Consider the following 22306-nt stretch of genomic DNA (forward strand, 5'->3'; position numbering starts at 1 on the left):
TAGATACATAACATACAGCACCAGTTTTTTTAAATGCTTTTTACAATCAAATAACAACATACCTTTTCATATGGGATTTGGAGAAGATCAAGCATCACTTTATGAGCATCCATATTTTTAAGCAGTCTCTGTTGCTTTTTGCGAACTTGTTCACCAACACCACACATTTTATTCAGTCTTTCTAATATCTAAATAAATAGAAGACTATAATTTACTTTCAAATTTTAATACTCCAGGTATCCACATGTGAAAAATGGTTGCCATGTAATTCTCCTATATGACTTTTACTGATAACAAGAAGCACAACAACTCAAGATAAAACTATATTGCAGTGCTGTTTTACATATTTGCAAGTTGAATGATTTATTTACCTCTTTTACAATTTGATAGTTTTCACTACTCTTTTCCACAGCTGGTTTTCCTGATCCCTCCTGATTCTCTGTATGCTGTCAAGGGAAGAATAAAAATCATGGTTTTAATGCACATTTTAGATATCAGATGATAAAATTATGCTGCTTTTAGTTCATGTGAGCGTAAGGTTTACTATTAAAGGGGTTGTCCCGCGCCGAAACGGGTTTTTTTTTTTTTTAACCCCCCCCCCCCGTTCGGCGCGAGACAACCCCGATGCAGGGGTTAAAAAAACAACCCGCACAACGCTTACCTGAATCCCGGCGGTCCGGCGTCTTCATACTTACCTGCTGAAGATGGCTGCCGGGATCCTCTGTCTCCGTGGACCGCAGGGCTTCTGTGCGGTCCATTGCCGATTCCAGCCTCCTGATTGGCTGGAATCGGCACGTGACGGGGCGGAGCTACACGGAGCCGGCATTCTACACGAGCGGCCCCATAGAAGACTGCAGAAGACCCGGACTGCGCAAGCGCGGCTAATTTGGCCATCGGAGGGCGAAAATTAGTCGGCTCCATGGGAACGAGGACGCCAGCAACGGAGCAGGTAAGTAAAAAACTTTTTATAACTTCTGTATGGCTCATAATTAATGCACAATGTACATTACAAAGTGCATTATTATGGCCATACAGAAGTGTATAGACCCACTTGCTGCCGCGGGACAACCCCTTTAACACTAGACAAGCCAAACATGTCATTTTGATCTGTTAGTTTGTCTTTTTGCTCTGTATTACTACCGTTTTGGCAGTAGAGCTATGGCATTGATGACCTTTCCTAACTGATAAAGGGAAGTGTTGGGTTAAAAAAACTAGGTGATGTAGAAGTTGGCTACCTTCTGGAGGGGAGTGGGTATGGTGCTGGGTAAGATCAAACAGAACTTTGTTCTTACGCCTGAGATTCTTTTCTTGTGGAGACCATCTAAAACGTTTCACCCACTGAGAGATAGGTTGATAGCCCACTTGATTGACGCGGCTAAAGCCTTGATTCCGGTGTACTGGCGAGGTGAGGCACCCCCCCTCCTAATTCACTGGAAGGAGAAGGTCGACTTGATCTACAACCTTGAAGAGCTGGCTAGCTGGCAGAACAATACACATGACAAATTTATAAAAATATGGCATCCATGGCGTAACCTGAGGCTCCTAGACGTTCTATCTCAGTAATCAGAGTCCTATTCCCACCCCCCCCCCTCCTCCCTTTCCCCTCCCCCCTACTTTTCCTCCCCCACTTACCCCCAAGAGTTTAAAATATGTTCATGTCACTCTCAACGCCTCCTATGGGCCCGGCGGGGCCTCTCAGGTTGTGATGTACGTAATTGCATTTGCTTGCTACAACGCTTTGAATCACGCTTCTTTATGTATGTGGTTCAGGACATCAGAACACCTGCTGTAAAGTATGCTGTGACATATGTTGTGTTACCTTACCCTGTACTAATGTAAAATTTGAATAAAAATCTGATTTGAAAAAAAACAAACTAGGTGATGTGTCACCCCCTTTCCAAGATAATTCGCTTCTTACCTAGAAAGGCTGAAACGATTCATTTTGACTTTTACATTTCTGTAGTGGGTAATAAAGCTGCTGCTGCACATGTGTGCTCCATCACTCTTAATGGTGCAGGCAGATATCTGAGTGCTGTGTTGGCTCTGCTATATCTGTCCCATTGATTTCAATCAGCAGATAGAAACAGTCGAGCTACTGTGTCTGCGCTATTGAAATTAAAGGAGCAAACAGAGATGGAGCTCGGCTATTTCTGTCTGCAGAGCCGAGCCAAGAAAGTTAGAGAGGAAAATCTTCACAGGTACACAACGCAGGCCCGACCCAGGCACTGCAAAAATGACGGGTCAGATCCACGGACAACCAATTCTTACACAAAGGTGGGGGGCTGCAAAAAAAATTATGCATTTTTCCTGTACTGAAGCATTTTCAGTATATATCTAACATAGGCATCAAATATAGTGAAGAATAAGCACTTGCGTTTTACCTACTAGCCACAATATTGGTTTATTACTTGCATGTTAACATTACGAAAATTGCGTTACGTTTTCAAGATATACGATAGTACTGAATTCTTGCAAGTTAGGGTTTGTTGGCAGTCCTTTCAGGTGATCGAAAGTCCACTCTGCGTTCAGTGTGTCAGATCTTGTCAAATATTGAGAGAGTAGGATTTGTGAACACATTGATCAGTCACGTTGAGACCAGTGTTGCATACAGTTCAACTCCACTACTGCAGTAACGTCGAGATCTGCATTTGTGTGAACTTCGATTTGGAGATAGGGCTAGTGGAAAGCATTAGTTACACGGCTGAACAAGTTGCAAATATTTCATGTCAATTGCAAGATATTAAAGAAGGTCTGTCTGAAAACGAAGATATTCCCGAAATATTGTTTAACAATTAAGAGGAGTACGAATTGACTGCATCAAGTTCTAATAATGAGAAGGAAGTTGTGGATGAAGAGGATAACAATAACCCAAGACAATCTTTTAGAGGTGTGTAATGTGTTTTTTTTCTTTACCACAAAAGTTGTGTAACTTTGTGGTATCTTCAAAACAAACATTTCGTTACAAGGATTTAATAAGTTATACCATATATACTGGCGTATAAGACGACTTTTGAACCCCGAAAAATCTGCTCTGAAGTCGGGGGTCGTCTTATACGCCGGTAATACAAAAAAAAGAAAGTGTCAAAAAAAAAAAATCATTACTCACCTCCCCCGGCGTTCTGCGGCGCTGCTGCAGGCTGTCGCTCCCTCCTGGTCCCCGGCAGAGCATTGCTTTCTGGACGCAGGGCTTGAAATCCCCGCCTCCAGAAAGCTAATACTGTGAATGGCTAACACACGCCGTCAGCCAATCACAGCCATTCAATGACATCATTGAATGGCTGTGATTAGCTGAAGGCACATGTGTTTTCTGGAGGCGGGGATTTCAAGCCCTGCGTCCAGAAAGCAATGCTCTGCCGGGGACCAGGAGGGAGCGACATCCTGCAGCAGCGCCGCAGAACGCCGGGGGAGGTGAGTAATAATTTATTTTTTTTGCTCTGCTGTATTCCCGGCGTAAAAGGTGAAAGTTGGGGGGTCATCTTATACGCCCCGTCGCCTTATACGCCGGTATATACGGTACCTTAACCCTTTCCAATCAAATGTCGGGACTGCCCCGACATCATAGTTTCCCTCCACAGCTCCGACGTCGGGGCAGGCCCGACACTGCAGTGCAGGAGTGCTTCTGCACCCGATCGTCAGACACATTGGGTGCAGATACACTCCTGCACTGGTCCTCATTGAGGAGCCCCGAGTGCCTTCTCCTTTACACATTACATAGCGCTCAATTAGCGCTAGGTAATGCACGGAGATTCCGGCCGGCGATTCTGTGACCGCCGGTGTCACCTGACCCCCAGCGGTCACATGAACGCTGAGCCGGGAGCCTGCACCGTGGGGGGGGGGGGGGATGGCTGCTTACCTGTCCGGCATCTCCCGCATTCTCCCTTCTGTCTCCCGGCTCGGCGATCATGTGACCGCCGGGTGCCACCTCACCCCAGTGTTGACATGATCGCCGAGCCGGGAGGCAGAAGGGTGAATGCGGAAGACGCCGGACAGGTAAGCAGGCCCCCCCATGGTGCAGTGAGCACCTGCACCCTCCTGAACTCTGTCAGTTCAGGAGGGTGCAGGGAAATGTATTTTTTCTCATCCATTCTCACCAGCTCCAATTTATTTGGAGCTGGGGAGAATGGCTGAGAAAAAATAATTGGATTGGAAAGGGTTAAGGCACTTTGAGACACAACGATTATCGCTCAAAATTCTCCAAAAAGCCATCTTGTGAACGATAATCGTTCTGTTTAAACGCACTGCCATCATGCACTATTCGTTCATCTGTGATTTCTAGCAAGCTAGAAATCACTGATGACTCTTATCAGCGCCGCACACTGTATCCGCCTGCATTAACTCTTAAGTAGCTAATTAGCTACTTCGAGTGACAGTTTTGAGCGATCATCTTTGCATAACTCTAACAGTCGTTTGAGCAATTTTTGAGTGATTTTTCTGTGTAAATGGGCCTTTATATTACACTTATCATCTAACTTTTGTTTACTTACTTCTTGCAAGAAACTTTGTAATGACCTTTCTTGTAACAAAATTGCCTTTTTACGTCACCCACATGTATTGTACTTACCAAATAATTTTAGTTCCAAAGTAAAATACAATGCAGAATTGTAGTCAACATTTCTATGCTACTAGACATTTTATATCAAATCTAAAACATTAAATTAATGTATAATAAAATTACAATCATGCAAAGTGATTTGATAAAATTTCAAAATAAAAAAAAATGATATACACTAAAGATCAAAATGATATGATCCTTAACACTGGAAAGGACCCTACAGACTCCGACTCTTATCACCCTATCTCTCTCCTTAATGACGTTAAAATTCTTGCAAAAATACTAGCGACGCGTATAAACTCAGTTCTTAGGAAGATCAAACACACTGACCAGTCTGGCTTCATGCCTGGCAAAAGTACAGACATGAATCCTTTTCAGCCACCTGACGTATAAACACTCTTAACTGTGGGAATAGCACCTTGATGTTTATAGATCAGGCACAGGCCTTCGACTCAGTGGAGTGGAAATACTGGTGGGCAGTGATGCAACGGTTTGGATTTGGGCCAACCTTTATTAACCTCTTAATGATGCGGCCCTTTTTCCCCCCATTTTCATTTTCTTCTCCCCCTTTTAAAGAATTGTAACTCCTTTATTTATCCATCGACACAGCTGTATGAGGGCTTGTTTTATGCAGGACAAGTTGTATTTTTCTACTATTTAATGTAACATATAATCTACTGAGTTCTAATTGGAGTAAAAAAAACAAAAAACAATGAAATTCCGCCATCTTTCGGTGTGTCTTGTTTCCACGGCACACAAGCTGCAACAAAAATGACATAACTTTATTCTATGGTTTTATATGATGATTACTACGATACCAAACTTATATAATTTCTTTTTTTTTTTTTGCTGTACTACTTTTATTTTTTTTCAAAGACATTTAATTTTTTAAAATTATTTTCTGCCACCATTTTCTGCACGCAATAACTTTTTATTTTGCCATAAACATAGTTGCGTGAGGGCTCATTTATTGCGGGACGTCTTGTAGTTTGTGTTGGTACCATTTTGGAATACATACGACTGTTTGATTGCTTTTTATTGCATTTCTGATTCTGTTCACAGACTATATCTTGTTCTACCTCACTAGATCCCTGACCTCCTTACCCAAACTGTTTGGAACTCTTGATTCTTTTGCGGAGGTGTCGGGGCTAATGGTCAACATGGACATAACAGAGGCTCTTTACCTTACGATGCTTTGATCGTTCCTGCAATATGAAGTTAATGCCATAACATTTTATCATACCGCAATTGGGCAGGCAGTCTATCAAGCCACCCCATGGGCACAGCTTGATAGGCATACTGCCAAGACAACCCCTGGCTGCTATGAAACCTGCACAGCAGTCTATCAAGCCACCCCATGGGCACAGCTTGATAGGCATACTGCCAAGACTGCTATGACACCCGCATGGCTCCCTGCGATCCCATCAGGATACAATTTACAGGCATTTATAGAGCTTATCGGAGCTGTTGCCACCAGATGTCGGCTGTAAGACACAGCTGGTGCCTGCGCTGTATGAAGGGAGATCGCCCTACAATCACTCTTTATACATACCCTGATGCTACAGGACGTAAATGTACATCCTATAGCGGGAAGGTGTTAAATGAGTTAGGACTCTGTATGATTCTCCAGTAGCCAGTTTTAAAATTAATATCCATGTTTCTGCCCAATTCCTCTTGGGTAGGGGCACGAGACAGGGCTGCCTTCTATTTCCTGCCTTGTTTGCCCTTGTGATCAAGGTCTGGACATCACTGGCAGTAAAGGGATTTAAATTGCATAACTACGAAGAGCATATAGCGCTATATGAGGGTGACACTCTCCTCTATCTTCAGGAGTCTTCTCTTGACTCCACAATGGCATTAGGGTTAACTGGGACAAAACCCACCTTCTGGCAGTGGACCCTGCAGTGGCTGGGCTCCATTTGCCTGCCCCGCTAAGCTGGACAGCTCAAACAACTTATTTATGTATAAAAGGGTCAGTGGAGGTCTCGACTTTTTACTACCTTAATCTAGTCCCCCTCCTGCATTGGGCTGAGGAATTAGCAGTGCGCTCGGCCTCTCTCCTGCTTACCCTAGTGAGCAGAATCAACTTGTTAAAAATGAAACTATTGCCGAAATTCTTGTAAGTCTTGCGTAATTCCCCTACCGTGATTCCAAAAAGATTTTTTACCATGATTCGTGCGTTTGTGCTACGTATTTTGTGGAGGGGCACCTCACCGAGGATTTAATTGGAAATCCTCTGCCTTCTGGTGAGCTGGGGAAGATTAGCTTTACCCCACTTTTACTACTATTATCTGGCCAGCCAGTGGTGTATGCTGGCTGGTGGCTGTCATCATCAGATTATAACCCTGTGGTGGGCCTGAAGCGCAGAGTGGCGGGCTCTGACCAGAGCCTGAGGGTGCTGGTGACGCATGGCCCCTCATCTCGTATTGTCCCCTTGCACACTCCCATACTGTTCACAATCAAAGTTTGGCACTGGGCCTTGCAACTGACCCCTGAAGAGAGAGCCCGTGGGTTCGACATACTCCCCTGTAGAATAATCCCCATCTGCCACCCCTGTAATATTTTACAGAGTCTGCTTTTTGGAGACTTCAGGGCAGTAATGTCCTCTCTGACAGTCAGTAAGGGTACCTTCTACACTTTCCCACAACTACAGATAGCCCATGATCTGCCTGAACAATGCCTGAACGCTCCGATTTCAGATACTACCAGTTACGGGATATAATCAGGGTTTAAATTTGATGGCCTATCTACACCACTGCCTCTGAAGGCTTGGCACAAATATGTAACGTTGTAAAACCATTGTCTAGCTTTTATGCCCACTTAATGCAACATTTTGACCTGCTGAGTGAGAAGGCCAAGCAAAAATGGGTTACCGATATGCCTGACCTGCTGCTAAGGGAAGATGGAGACATACTAAAAGGTTCTGGTCCTCCTTTGATTAGCGCTAGGGACAGGCTCATCCAGGTCAATTTACTGCATCGCATATACTACACCCCTTCCAGGCTGCATATTATGAGTTTCGGCGATATACCCACAATGCCTTGTTGCTGATGGGACCATCATGCATGTGTTTTGGCAGTGCAACGTCCTGCGAGACTATTGGAGGGACATTCTCACATTCATGAAATCACATTTGGGCGCCCCCGAGGATCACGTACCCTCAAGTGTGCCTCTTTGGGCTTGTTGGAGACAACAAGGGCTGTAGCAACTCGCACTTTATATAAATTACTGTCTTTTTTTATGCCAGGCTGACGTACATCGCCAGGGAATGCCCGGAAAAATTCAACAAGATTTGGGGTGACTGGGTGAACTGCTCTGCGACAGCAACAGTAATGCCTGTCTGGGTATTGAGGGGGAATAGGTCGGTGGACACCTGCTTGACCTGTCTTTTAAGCCAAAAAGTTCCTTTTAAGAGTCATGCTGTGTTGTTCGGGGGAGTAGAAGGAGGAAAGAAATGGGGGTGGGGTTTGGTAGCAGTGTTGTTTCCCTTTTTTTCTGTTGCACTTGGTCTTTGGACTTGCAGTCTCTTTTTTATGTTTTTTTTTTTCACTAGCAACACTTGACGGATTAAAAATAAAATCTGTACAGCCAAATATTATGTGTTAGGAGGGATGTACACACATGACTGATGGCTTTTCTGTTTTTGTATTTACGCATTGTGTTGTATTACTAAGATGGGCACCTGCGGTGTCAATGCTCTGTTTCTTTGTCGTTTATTTTAGCTAAATAAAAGTTCCTTTAAAAAAAAAGATCAAAATGACCACTTTGGCCTCTTAAGGTATAAAAAAAAAAATCTAGTGTTAAAAGAACTTTATAATCATTAGACAGGGACTGGTACATATGTGCTGCTTCTGAATCAATTTCTATGCTGCACAATTGTCTGTGTATAGGATAAATTGGATCAGAGCTCTTCCACTGGGTGCCACCATTTTGATGTTCTGTTTTCAACCCTGATTTTGCATAGAGCATAGCTATCACACTCACACTATACTATGTGGAGTGTGCTCTACAAATGATGAATAGCCAAAGCTTGTGCTCCAAACATGCTCCCAGCGATGATGAATATGTTTTATGCACTCCGAGCCGGCTCATAGTTAATTGATGAATACACCTAATACATTTTAAACTTCTTGTGAAGAACAACTTATTTACAAGAGCTTGAAAAATGCACAAGTTCTGTGCGACTGCGCGGGACTCATGCATTGTAATAACCCATTTTTTCCATAGGGTTACTTTACACCGGCGTTTTTTCTCTTGCATTGATAGTGCAAGATGGAAAAACTGAAGCTGATACTATTTTTGTGCAATTGTTTTAAGATTTGATAAAAAGTCATACATTTTTTTGAAGGAATGCTGCCATTTATTAGTGGCGCTGCAGAGGTATGGTTTCAACTTCCTTATGTGCAGGTCTGAAGGAGAGATAACACACAGGCCTGTCACTTCCTAGCACCATTGTAGAGGTCATAAAACTGTTACATTACTTGTCAGTGAACTGATTAAGTATTTACTTCTCTGTTCCTCTTGTCTGGTATTGTTTAAAGTACAAATTAGTCTCCGATTTCTACGCCTTTTCATGTGTGAACATTTGCATTTATATATGTCCTATCCAAATCTGTTTCATTACGCCTGAGGAAGGATCCTGAGGGGATCCGAAAGCTTGCAATAAGATCATGTATTTTTGTTAGCCATTAAAAGGTATCATATCTACAAGATTACTTGGTTTAACTTACTGAGAAAAATTACATTTTGTAAAACAAAAAACACACACTCACCCCTTGCTGCTGTTAGCCACCACTCCGGCCCTCTGTTTACATTGGCAGCAGTGGTCATGTGGGTTGTTTACCCCATGATCACTGCAGCCAATAGGAGACTAACAGGGACATCATCAGTGACATCCCATAAATCTGCTTCGGGAGTCCTACATTAGAAGCCCATGTCACAGGATTATGGGACGTCACCCAGCCTGCCTGTCAGATGCCGCAGATGCTGTGCTGAGTATATTTCTTTTATATAGTTTTGGTCACGGGGAGCCCAAACATATATAAAAGAAATAACTCTGAAAAACTTCTTTGAGATTGTAGATGAAATATTTATGTGGAGGACAGCAATAGTTGCTAAATTTGTTTTCTACCTGCAATAAGAGCCTTGAGATATTATATCAACTGAGATTTAGGAGTGTGTCAACCTAAAATAACAGGGTTGTGAAAACTGCTGCAGATGACATTTTGAAAACTTTATAATTTCTGAAACATCCTACAAAACCTTAAATCACTATCTAAATACAACAGGCCACTATATCCAATATCCAAATATACAGTATATACTCGAGTATTAGCTGACCCAAGTATAAGCCGAGTCAATAAGTTTTACCACAAAAAAACTGGTAAAACTTATTGACTCGAGTATAAGCCTAGCTATATCGAGTATTTACTAGGTAAAAAAAAAAAACCGCAATACTCACCTCTCAGCCGGCGTCTGTGTCCCTGGCGCGATGTTATCCCCAGGGGTGCAGCAAGCTGCTTCAGTCTTCTCCCCAGTGTCATCTCACTGGTTTGGTTTTGAAAAACCCCGCCATCAGCATTGTGTGAGGAAGCACTGTGATTGGATCGAGCGCCGGCCAATCATAGCCACCACTCGATAAACCAATCACAGCCATTCAGTGATATCATTCACTGAATGTCTGTGATTGGCCGGCGCTCAATCCAATCACAACGCTTCCTCACACAGCATTGACGGCGGGGGATTTTTAAACCAGGCCAGGGGGATGGCAGCGGGAAGAAGGCTGAAGCTGAAGCAGCCTGACGCACCGCCAGGGACACAGACGCCGGCAGAGAGGTGAGTATTGTGCTTTTTTTAGTTTTTTTTTTTACCTCACTCGAGTATAAGCCAAGGGGGGCTTTTTTAGCACATTTTTTTTACTGAAAAACTTGGCTTATACTTGAGTAATTTGTGTAGCGCTTAGGCCTCCTTCCCACGGACAGATTTCCGCCGCGTAATACGCGGCGAAAATCCGCTGCATTGCCCGCAGCTATTAGGTTCTATTGAACCTAATAGCTCAATGCTCACGGTGCGGAATTCCATCGCGGAGTTCCGCACCGTGAAATCTCCCGCCCTCACCCGCGGCATGCTCTATTTGCCGCGCGTGCAGTCAATGGAAGCCGTCCGCTCATGCTATCTTCTGCTGTAACACAGCGGAAGATAGCATGAAATCGCCTCTCTGCCCACCGCCGCCGCTTCATGTGACGCTGTGGGCGTGTCTTGCAACGTGGCCGGCGTGTCACATGATGCTGCGGCGCGTCACGCCGAAGCGTCATGCGGGACCCAGAACGCCGGATCCGCTGGTAAGTATGGGGTCTCTGGGGGGCGCCGTGACGGGCTTCGCCGCGGAATATTCCGCGGCGGAGCCCGTCACGGCCGTGTGCAGCCGGCCTTAGTTTTGTTTTTTTAAAGGCCTTAATACAAATCAATCATTTTCCATGGAATATTATGAAGAATATGTCACAGACCTTGCTTAGTTTAATGATTATGATAAATTGATAAGTTTAGCCAACTCTGGCTTGTCAGTATATCAATTTAAAAGCTGCCATTCAGCTTGGTAAGCTTTCTGCCCCCTTCACATACGGCGGATTCTTTTCAGATTTCTAAAAAATGCCATTTATCAAATAATAAACTTACAGATCAAGTCTCGATAATAATTTTGTTAGGGATAGTTTCTACTCTTGGGTTTTTCATTACATTCTTATATGTTATGCAGCACAAATTTACTACCTCTTTCTTCTCCTTTTTACCTCCCTCTGAGGAGCTACCACCTTCTGATTTTTCTTTTTTGTCCACCCAGAGTTCAGACTTTTCTACCATAGTTCTTAGCCTGTCCAGCTCAGATTTTATAACTTTGTAATTATCAACATCCTGGGCAGAGATGAGTAGTTGAACCTGAAAAAAACAACAATATAGATTACACAGCACAGTAAAACCTACAGTAGCTAGATGGATGACAATTCATAATAAAAAGTATCAAAAGTGGATAGCAATTAATAAGCAATATTTTACTGCGCTATTGCAATCCAATCATAGAAAGGAAGGTCTATTCATTTGTCTTCTGTCATGGGGGAATTTTCACAATTACGCTATTCCTAGTATATAGGATGCAGCTAGGTGATAACATACTCAAGAATTTATATTCTAAGAAAAGGAGAAGAAATTGTCATCTTATCTGGGAGCTGAAAGTATTTTAGCACAATACGTTTTAATAAAAAATTAAACCTTAAAAGTCAATAAAATACAACAGCATTGATCTTTCAATCAGCATCATCCTCTAATATCCTCTGCTCAATGTTATTGATACCTGTTTGAAGGTATGGAGCACTTCTTGTCTTTGGCTAAAATGTTTAAATAAAAGTTGCAGAGACCCAGAGACTAGAGCTGGATAATTATTCATTGTCAGTTGTATGAGCACTCGTAGAAACATTCTGCCTCCTTCATCATCCACCTCCAATATAGAATTCTTCCTATAGTGACATAAGGAGCATTTTGTTAATAGACTAAAGCCGTATATTACTAACTTTAATTAAATTTAATTATCCTTACCCTACACAAAACATTGCTTCTGCTTGCTCTCCAATACGTTCAAGATTTAATGTAGCATCTATAAAAGAAAGAACATCTGTAGTGAACTACACTTACATGTTTAAATACTAGAATTTTTATACCAGCAATCTACATCATTAAAACGTATCTTTCCTGTGTCTGCATAAAGGCCCATTTAGATGGGACGAGTGTCGGTCAAACGATGCCCGACACTCGTCCTCGCACATACTAGCTCCCGTGCACCTGCACGGGAGCTAGTATCGCTGGCTTACAGTGGGTAGGCTGCAGGAGATTTCTCTCCTCACTGTCCTGCACCCCTCTCCATTGACATAACATAGCAGCCATTCAGTACTGAACCTCCGCTATTTACACTGAGCGATCAGCGATCTGCTCATCATTCATCGTTTATGTGATCGTTGGGAGTCTCAACATCCATATTCCCACTGATCAAAACTTCTGATATCTCTATGAAATGTCAAAAGTTTAAATCTCAGTTCCACTTTAAGAGAACTGTAGCGGCAGTTCTGGGATTGCTGCCTTTCTGTGGTGTAGTGCAGGTTTTGTAGGTGGTTCTCCATGTTTTGGCTCAGGTGTGTGTGGTATAAGGTGAGACGTGCTTAGTCGCACATGTGGGCAATTGTTAGGGCTATTTAGCTTGGCCTGATGTGGAGCTGAATTGCTGTTGAATCTTCACTCTAGCTCTGACTGTGATTGCAGTTAGAGCTTGGTCCTGGATGTCTCATTCACCCGCTGCATCTCAAAGCTACGTCTGCGATTGCTTTAATTTCTATATGGTTTCTTATGCTATTCCCCTGTCCCACGTAAGGCTTAACTAAGGGCCGAGGTGCGAGGTCAGGTTGCCTGCGTTTAGGCAGGTCCCATTCCTGTGTTTGTTTAGCTAGAGATAGAGTTGTCATGTTTTGGTTTACTATTGTTTTGACAGTTGTGCATTTGTGCGAGATCTGCGGGTTATGGATCTAGCACGTCCTGGGTGGATGTGACAAGAACATTCACACAGAGGTGATGGCACTTCCATATTTCTCGACCAGCAGCACTGTGCTCACTAGAGGGCATCGGGTACGGAGTGAAGGGAGGGCTAAGAGTGCTATATCTTCTGAAATTAGCTGCGGATACGCAGCTGATTTCAAGTTAAAATCTGCACCAATGCAAAACTCTGTTTTGGATGTGGAAATGCTGCAGAATTTGCAGCATTTCAATGCCATGTATACACACCCAAAAACCATGTCAAAAACCGCATCAAAATCGGCACCAATGGTGCAAAGTTTGACGTATTTTGACGCAAATCCCAGGAGATCAAAATGGTGAAATCTGCTGTGGATACGCATTAAAAAAAATGAGTCAAAATCTGCAACAATGACTTTTCAAGGAAAGCACGGAGCAGAGCACTAGAGGCAGGAGGATGGGGTGGCAAGGGCTCCATGACTTGCTGCTCCCTGAGACTGCATGCCGGTAACATGCACACCCGCCCACCTGGGTGCCCATATAATGCCCCCACCACTCACCCAAGACTGAAAGCAACAGAGAGCGATCGAGAGACAGTCAGAGACCGAGAGCGATCGAGAGACAGTCAGAGACCGAGAGCGATCGAGAGACAGTCAGAGACCGAGAGCGATCGAGAGACAGTCAGAGACCGAGAGCGATCGAGAGACAGTCAGAGACCGAGAGCGATCGAGAGACAGTCAGAGACCGAGAGCGATACAGAGACAGTCAGAGACCGAGAGCGATACAGAGACAGTCAGAGACCGAGAGCGATACAGAGACAGTCAGAGACCGAGAGCGATACAGAGACAGTCAGAGACCGAGAGCGATACAGAGACAGTCAGAGACCGAGAGCGATACAGAGACAGTCAGAGACCGAGAGCGATACAGAGACAGTCAGAGACCGAGAGCGATACAGAGACAGTCAGAGACCGAGAGCGATACAGAGACAGTCAGAGACCGAGAGCGATACAGAGACAGTCAGAGACCAAGAGCGATACAGAGACAGTCAGAGACCGTGAGCGATACAGACACAGTCAGAGACCGTGAGCGATACAGACACAGTCAGAGACCGTGAGCGATACAGACACAGTCAGAGACCGTGAGCGATAGAGCGACCGAGAGACAGTCAGAGACCGATAAAGACAGAGAGCAAATAAGAGCAATAGATAGACAGAGACAGAGAGCGATGGAGAGACCGAGAGCAATAGAAAGACAGTCAGAGACAGAGAGACAGTCAGTGACTGAGAGCGACAGAGAGACAGTCAGAGACTGAGAGCAATGAAAAGACAGTCAGAGACCGAGAGCGAGCAAATAAGAGCAATAAATAGACAGAGACAGACAGCGATAGAGAGACCGAGAGCAATAGAAAGACAGTCAGAGACAGGGAGCGAGCAAATAAGAGCAATAAATAGACAGAAACTGAGCGCAATAGAAAGACAGTGAGAGACCAAAAGAGACAGTGAAAGATAGAGAGCGATAGAGAGACAGTCAGGGACAGGGAGCAATAGAGAGACAGAGACCGAGAGCGATAGAGAGACAGTCAGAGACCGAGAGAGACAGAGCGCAAATAAGAGCAATAGGTAGAGAGCGATAGAGAGACCAAGAGTAATAGAAAGGCAGTCAGAGACCAAGAGAGACAGTCAGAGACCGAGAGCGATAAAGAGACAGAGAGCAATAGAGAGACAGACACCGAAAGAGACAGTCAGAGACCGGAAGCGATGGAGAGACAGAAAGAAACAGAGCAATAGAGAGACAGAGACAGACCAATAAACAGTCAGAGGCAGAGAGTGATAGAGAGACAGAGAGCGAGAGAGAGACAGTCAGAGACAGAGAGCGAGAGAGAGACAGTCAGAGACAGAGAGCGACAGAGAGACAGTCAGAGACAGAGAGCGAGAGAGACAGAGACCGAAAGCAATAAAAGGACAGCCAGAGACCGAGAGCGAGCAAATAAGAGCAATAAATAGACAGAAACTGAGCGCAATAGAAAGACAGTGAGAGACCGAGAGCGATAGAGAGATAGTCAGAGACAGAGAGCGATAGAGAGACAGTCAGGGACAGGGAGCAATAGAGAGACAGAGACTAATAGAGAGACAGAGACCGAGAGCGATAGAGAGACAGACCGAGAGAGAGACAGTCAGAGACCGAGAGAGACAGAGCAAATAAGAGCAATAGGTAGAGAGCGATAGAGAGACCAAGAGTAAAAGAAAGACAGTCAGAGACCAAGAGAGACAGTCAGAGACCAAGAGAGATGAAGAGACAGTCAGGAACTGAGAGCCATAGAGACCGAGAGAGACAGTCAGAGACCGAGAGCTATAAAGAGACAGAGCGATAGACAGTCAGACACCGAAAGAGACAGTCAGAGACCGGAAGCGATGGAGAGACAGAAAGAAACAGAGCAATAGAGAGACAGAGACAGACCAATAGAGAAATAGTCAGAGGCAGAGAGCGATAGACAGAGAGCGAGAGAGAGAGTCAGAGACAGAGAGTGAGAGACAGTCAGAGACCGAGAGAGAAGAAGAGACAGTCAGAAACTGAGAGCGATAGAGACACATTGAGAGACCGAGAGAGACAGTCAGAGACTGAGAGCGATAAAGAGACAGAGAGCGATAGAAAGACAGTCAGAGACTGGTAGCGATAGAGAGACAGAAAGAAACAGCAATAGAGAGACAGAGACAGACCAATAGAGAGACAGTCAGAGGCAGAGAGCCATAGAGAGACAGTCAGAGGATGAGAGACAGTCAGAGACCGAGAGAGACAGTCAGCGACCAAGAGCAAGAAAGACAGTCAGAGACAGAGAGCGACAGAGAGACAGCCAGAGACCGAGAGCGATAGAGAGACAGTCAGAGACCGAAAGAGACAGTCAGAGACCAAGTGCGATAGAGAGACAGAGACCGAGAGCAATAGAGACAGTCAGAACAAGAGCGATAGACAGTCAGAGACCGAGAGCGATAGAGAGACAGTTAGAGACCAAGTAAGACAGAGAACAAATAAGAGCAATAGATAGACAGAGAGTGATAGAGAGACAGTCAGAGACCGAGAGAGACAGGAAGCAAATAAGAGCAATAGATAGAAAGAGACCAAGAGAGATAGAGAGACCGAGAGCAAAAGAGAGACAGTCAGAGGCAGACAGCGATAGAGAGGCAGTCAGAGGGAAAGAGCGATAGAGAGACAGTCAGAGGCAAAGAGCAGTAGAGAGTTAGAGAAAGACATTCAGACAGAGCAATAGAGAGACAGTCAGAGGCCGAGGGAGACAGAGCAGATAAGAGCAATAGATAGACAGAAAACGAGACCGATAGAGAGACCAAGAGTAATAGAAAGACAGTCAGAGCCAGAGAGCAATAGAGAGACAGTCAGAGGTAAAGTGCGATAGAGAGACAGTCAGAGGCAGAGAGCGATAGAGAGAGAGAGAGAGAGACACATAGACAGTCAGAGGCAGAGAGTGATAGAGAGACAGTCAGAGACCGATTGAGACAGTCAGAGACAGAGAGAAAAAGAGGGTTAGAGACCAAGAGAGACAGTCAGACTGAGAGACAGAGAGCAAATAAGAGAGACCAAGAGTAATAGATAGACAGTCAGAGGCAGAGAGCGATAGACAGAGAGCAATAGAGAAACAGTCAGACACTGAAAGTAATAGAGAGACAATCAGAAACTGAGAGAGACAGAGCAAATAAGGATGATAGATAAACATGGAGACAAAGAGCGATAGAGAGACAGAGAGCGATAGAGAGACAGAGGCAGAGACCGAAACAGAGAGACAGTCAGAGACCAAGAGCGATAGAGAGACAGTCAGAGACCGAGAGAGATAGTCAAGAGTCGAAGAGAGACAGTCAGAGACCAAGAAAGAGAGAGCAAATAGGAGCAATAAATAGACAGAAACTGAGAGCAATTTATAGACAGAGAGCGATACAGAGACAGAGGCAGAGACCGAGACAGTCAGAGACCGAGAGTGATAGAGAGACAGTCAGAGACTGAAAGAGACAGAGAGCAAATAAGAGCAATAGAAAGACAGAGACCAAGAGCGATAGAGAGACAGAGGCAGAGAGCGATAGAGAGATAGAGCCAGAGAGTGATAGATAGTCAGAGGCAGAGAGTGAGAGAGACATTTAGAGACCGAGAGCGATAGAGAAACAGTCAGAGACCGAGAGATACAGGAAGCAAATAAGAGCAATAGATAGAAAGAGACTGAGAGCGATAGAGAGTCCAAGAGCAATAGAGAGACAGTCAGAGACTGAGAGCGATAGAGAGACAGTCAGAGACTAAGAGCGACAATGTGAGACCGAGAGAGACAGAGAGCAAATAAGAGCAATAGATAGACAGAGTCCAAGAGCGATAGAGAGACTGAGAGCAATAGAGAGTCAGAGGCAGAGAGCGACAGAGAGACAGTAAAAGGCAGAGAGCGATATAAAGTTAGAACCCGGAAGAGACAGTCAGAGACAGAGCGATAGAGAGACAGTCAGAGACAGAGAGTGGTAGAGAGAGCCAGAGACCGAGAGAGACAGTCAAAAACAGAGAGAGACAGAAAGCAAATAAGAGCAATAGATAGGCAGGAACTGAGAGCGATAGAGAGTTTAAGAGCAAGAGAAAGACAGTTAGAGATTGAGAGCGATAAAGAGAGAGTCAGAGACCGAAAGTGAGAGACAGTCATAGACCAAGAGCGATAGAGAGACAAAGACAGAGAGCGATAAAGAGACAGTCAGAGACCGAAAGAGACAGGAAGCAAATAAGAGCAATAGATAGACAGAGACAGAGAGCGATAGAGAGACAGTCAGAGACCGAGAAAGACAGGAAGCAAATAAGAGCAATAGATAGAAAGAGACTGAGAGTGATAGAGAGTCCAAGAGCAATAGAAAGTCAGTCAGAGACTGAGAGCGAGAGAGAGAGAGTCAGAGACTAAGAGCGATCAAGAGCAAATAAGAGTGATAGAGACACGGTTAGAGTCCGAGACAGACAGTCGGAGACCGAGAGAGACAGAGCAAATAAGAGAAATAGATAGAGATTGAAAACGATAGAGACTGAGAGCAATAGAGAGAAAGTCAGAGGCAGAGAGCGAGAGAGACAGTCAGAGACCGAGTAAGACAGAGAGCAAATAAGAGCAATAGATAGACAGAGTCCAAGAGCAATAGAGAGACCGAGAGCAATAGAGAGACAGTCAGAGGAAAAGAGCAATAGAGAGACAGTAAGAGGCAGAGAGCAATATAGAGTTAGAGCCCGGGAGAAACAGTCAGAGAGTGATAGAGAGACAGTCAGAGAACGAGAGCGATAGAGAGACAGTCAGAGAACGAGAGCGATAGAGAGACAGTCAGAGAACGAGAGCGATAGAGAGACAGTCAGAGAACGAGAGCGATCAAGAGACAGTCAGAGAACAAGAGCGATCAAGAGACAGTCAGAGAACAAGAGCGATCAAGAGACAGTCAGAGAACAAGAGCGATCAAGAGACAGTCAGAGAACAAGAGCGATAAAGAGACAGTCAGAGAACAAGAGCGATAAAGAGACAGTCAAAGAACAAGAGCCACAGAGAGAAAGTCAGAGACCGAGAGCGACAGCAAGACAGTCAGAGAACGAGAGCGACAGAGAGACAGTCAGAGAACGAGAGCGACAGAGACAGTCAGAGAACGAGAACGAGAGACAGACAGAGAACGAAAGGGATAGAGAGACAGTCAGAGAACGAGAGCGACAGAGACAGTCAGAGAACGAGAGCGACAGAAAGACAGTCAGAGAACGAGAGCGACACAGAGACAGTCAGAGAACGAGAGCGACAGAGACAGTCAGAGAACGAGAGAGACAGACAGAGAACGAAAGCGATAGAGAGACAGTCAGAGAACAAGAGCGACAGAGAGACAGTCAGAGAACGAGAGCGACAGAGAGACAGTCAGAGAACGAGAGCGATAGACAGTCAGAACGAGAGCGATAGAGAGACAGTCAGAGAACAAGAGCTACAGAGAGAAAGTCAGAGAACAAGAGCCACAGAGAGAAAGTCAGAGACCGAGAGCGACAAAGAGACAGTCAGAGACCGAGAGCGACAGCAAGACAGTCAGAGAACGAGAGCGACAGAGAGACAGTCAGAGAACGAGAGCGACAGAGAGACAGTCAGAGAAAGAGAGCGACAGAGAGACAGTCAGAGAAAGAGAGCGACAGACAGTCAGAGAACGAGAGCGACAGAGACAGGCAGAGAACGAGAGCGACAGAGACAGTCAGAGAACGAGAGCGACAGAGACAGTCAGAGAACGAGAGCGACAGAGACAGTCAGAGAACGAGAGCGACAGAGACAGTCAGAGAACGAGAGCGACAGAGAGACAGTCAGAGAACGAGAGCGACAGAGAGACAGTCAGAGAACGAGAGAGACAGAGACAGTCAGAGAACGAGAGAGACAGAGACAGTCAGAGAACGAGAGCGACAGAGAGACAGTCAGAGAACGAGAGCGACAGAGAGACAGTCAGAGAACGAGAGCGACAGAGAGACAGTCAGAGAACGAGAGCGACAGAGAGACAGTCAGAGAACGAGAGCGATAGACAGTCAGAACGAGAGCGATAGAGAGACAGTCAGAGAACGAGAGCGATAGAGAGACAGTCAGAGAACGAGAGCGATAAAGAGACAGTCAGAGAACGAGAGCCACAGAGAGATTGGCAGACACCGAGAGCGACAGAGAGACAGTCAGAGACCGCGAGCGATAGCGAGACAGTCAGAGACCGCGAGCGATAGCGAGACAGTCAGAGAACGAGAGCAACAGAGAGACAGTCAGAGAACGAGAGCGACAGAGAGACAGTCAGAGAACGAGAGCGACAGAGAGACAGTCAGAGAACGAGAGCGACAGTCAGAACGAGAGCGATAGAGAGACCGTCAAAGAACGAGAGCGACAGAGAGACAGTCAGCGAACGGGAGAGACAGTCAGAACGAGACCGATAAAAAGACAGTCAGACACCGAGAGCGACAGAGAAACAGTCAGAGACCGCGAGCGATAGCGAGACAGTCAGAGAACGAGAGCCACAGAGAGATAGAGACCGAGAGCGACAGAGAGACAGTAAGAGACCGAGAGCGACAGAGAGTCAGTAAGAGACCGAGAGCGACAGAGAGACAGTCAGAGAACGAGAGCGACAGAGAGACAGTCAGAGAACGAGAGCGACAGAGAGACAGTCAGAGAACGAGAGCGACAGAGAGACAGTCAGAGAACGAGAGCGACAGAGAGACAGTCAGAGAACGAGAGCGACAGTCAGAGAACGAGAGCGACAGTCAGAGAACGAGAGCGACAGTCAGAGAACGAGAGCGACAGAGAGACAGTCAGAAAACAAGGACGACAGAGAGACAGTCAGAGGAAGAGAGCAATAGAGAGACAGTAAGAGGCAGAGAGCAATATAAAGTTAGAGCCTGGGAGAAACAGTCAGAGAGTCATAGAGAGACTGTCGGAGACTGACAGCGATAGACAGTCAGAGAACGAGAGCGATAGAGAGACAGTCAGAGAACGAGAGCGATAGAGAGACAGAGAACAAGAGCGATAAAGGGACAGTTAGAGAACGAGAGCCACGGAGAGATAGTCAGAGACCGAGAGCAATAGCAAGACAGTGAGTGAACGTCAGCGAGACAGAGAGATAGTCAGAGAGCGATAGCAAGACAGTCAGGGAACGAGAGCGACAGAGAGACAGTCAGAGAACGAGCGCGAGACAGTCAGAGAACCAGAGAGACAGAGAGATAGTCAGAGAACAAGAGAGACAGTCAGAGAACGAGAGCGATAGAGAGACAGTCAGAGAACGAGAGCGACAGAGAGACAGGCAGAGAACGAGAGCGATAGAAAGACAGTTAGAGAATAAGAACGATAAAGAGACAGTCAGAGAACGAGAGCCACAGAGAGATAGTCAGAAACCGAGAGCGACAGAGAAACAGTCAGAGACCTGGAGCGATAGCGAAACAGTCAGAGAAAGAGAGCGACAGAGAGATAGTCAGAGAAAGAGAGCGACAGAGACAATCAGAGAACGAGAGAGACAGTCAGAGAACGAGAGAGACAGTAAGAACAAGAGCGACAGAGACACAGTCAGAGAACGAGAGCGATAGAGAGACAGTCAGAGAACGAGAGCCACAGAGAGATAGTCAGAGACCGAGAGCGACAGAGAGACGGTTAGCGAACTAGAGCAACAGAGAGACAGTCAGAGACCGAGAGCGACAGAGAGACAGTCAGAGACCGAGAGCGACAGAGAGACAGTCAGAGACCGAGAGCGACAGAGAGACAGTCAGAGACCGAGAGCGATAGAGAGACAGTCAGAGACCGAGAGCGACAGAGAGACAGTCAGAGAACGAGAGCGACAGAGAGACAGTCAGAGAACGAGAGCGACCAAAAGCAAATAAGAGTGATAGAGACAGAGAGCGATAGAGACACGGTTAGAATCCGAGATACAGTCGGAGACCGAGAGAGACAGGGCAAATAAGAGAAATAGATAGAGATCGAAAACGATAGAGGCAGAGAGCGATAGCGAGACAGTCAGAGGCAGAGAGCGATAGCGAGACAGTCAGAGGCAGAGAGCGATAGCGAGACAGTCAGAGGCAGAGAGCGATAGCGAGACAGTCAGAGGCAGAGAGCGTTAGCGAGACAGTCAGAGGCAGAGAGCGATAGCGAGACAGTCAGAGGCAGAGAGCGATAGCGAGACAGTCAGAGGCAGAGAGCGATAGCGAGACAGTCAGAGGCAGAGAGCGATAGCGAGACAGTCAGAGGCAGAGAGCGATAGCGAGACAGTCAGAGGCAGAGAGCGATAGCGAGACAGTCAGAGGCAGAGAGCGACAGCGAGACAGTCAGAGACCGAGAGCGACAGCGAGACAGTCAGAGACCGAGAGCGACAGCGAGACAGTCAGAGACCGAGAGCGACAGCGAGACAGTCAGAGACCGAGAGCGACAGCGAGACAGTCAGAGACCGAGAGCGACAGCGAGACAGTCAGAGACCGAGAGCGACAGCGAGACAGTCAGAGACCGAGAGCGACAGCGAGACAGTCAGAGAACGAGAGCGACAGCGAGACAGTCAGAGAACGAGAGCGACAGCGAGACAGTCAGAGAACGAGAGCGACAGCGAGACAGTCAGAGAACGAGAGCGACAGCGAGACAGTCAGAGAACGAGAGCGACAGCGAGACAGTCAGAGAACGAGAGCGACAGCGAGACAGTCAGAGAACGAGAGCGACAGCGAGAC

At 45.8% G+C, this 22306-nt stretch overlaps 1 protein-coding gene across 3 annotated transcripts in view; it reads right to left on the reverse strand.

Moving 5' to 3' along the window:
* ITPR3 (inositol 1,4,5-trisphosphate receptor type 3) overlaps positions 1–22306 on the reverse strand; it is a 665728-nt gene that overhangs the window by 314307 nt on the left and 329115 nt on the right. For all 3 annotated transcript variants that reach the window (XM_066609086.1, XM_066609095.1, XM_066609083.1), the window contains 5 exons: positions 12140–12197; positions 11898–12060; positions 11321–11485; positions 372–446; positions 63–188 (listed from right to left, as the gene is read on the reverse strand). In XM_066609086.1, the coding sequence (XP_066465183.1) occupies positions 63–188; positions 372–446; positions 11321–11485; positions 11898–12060; positions 12140–12197 (587 nt within the window). The remainder of the gene's footprint in view (positions 1–62; positions 189–371; positions 447–11320; positions 11486–11897; positions 12061–12139; positions 12198–22306) is intronic.

Source organism: Eleutherodactylus coqui, chromosome 1 (genome assembly GCF_035609145.1).
Source record: "Eleutherodactylus coqui strain aEleCoq1 chromosome 1, aEleCoq1.hap1, whole genome shotgun sequence".
Taxonomy (NCBI): domain Eukaryota; kingdom Metazoa; phylum Chordata; class Amphibia; order Anura; family Eleutherodactylidae; genus Eleutherodactylus; species Eleutherodactylus coqui.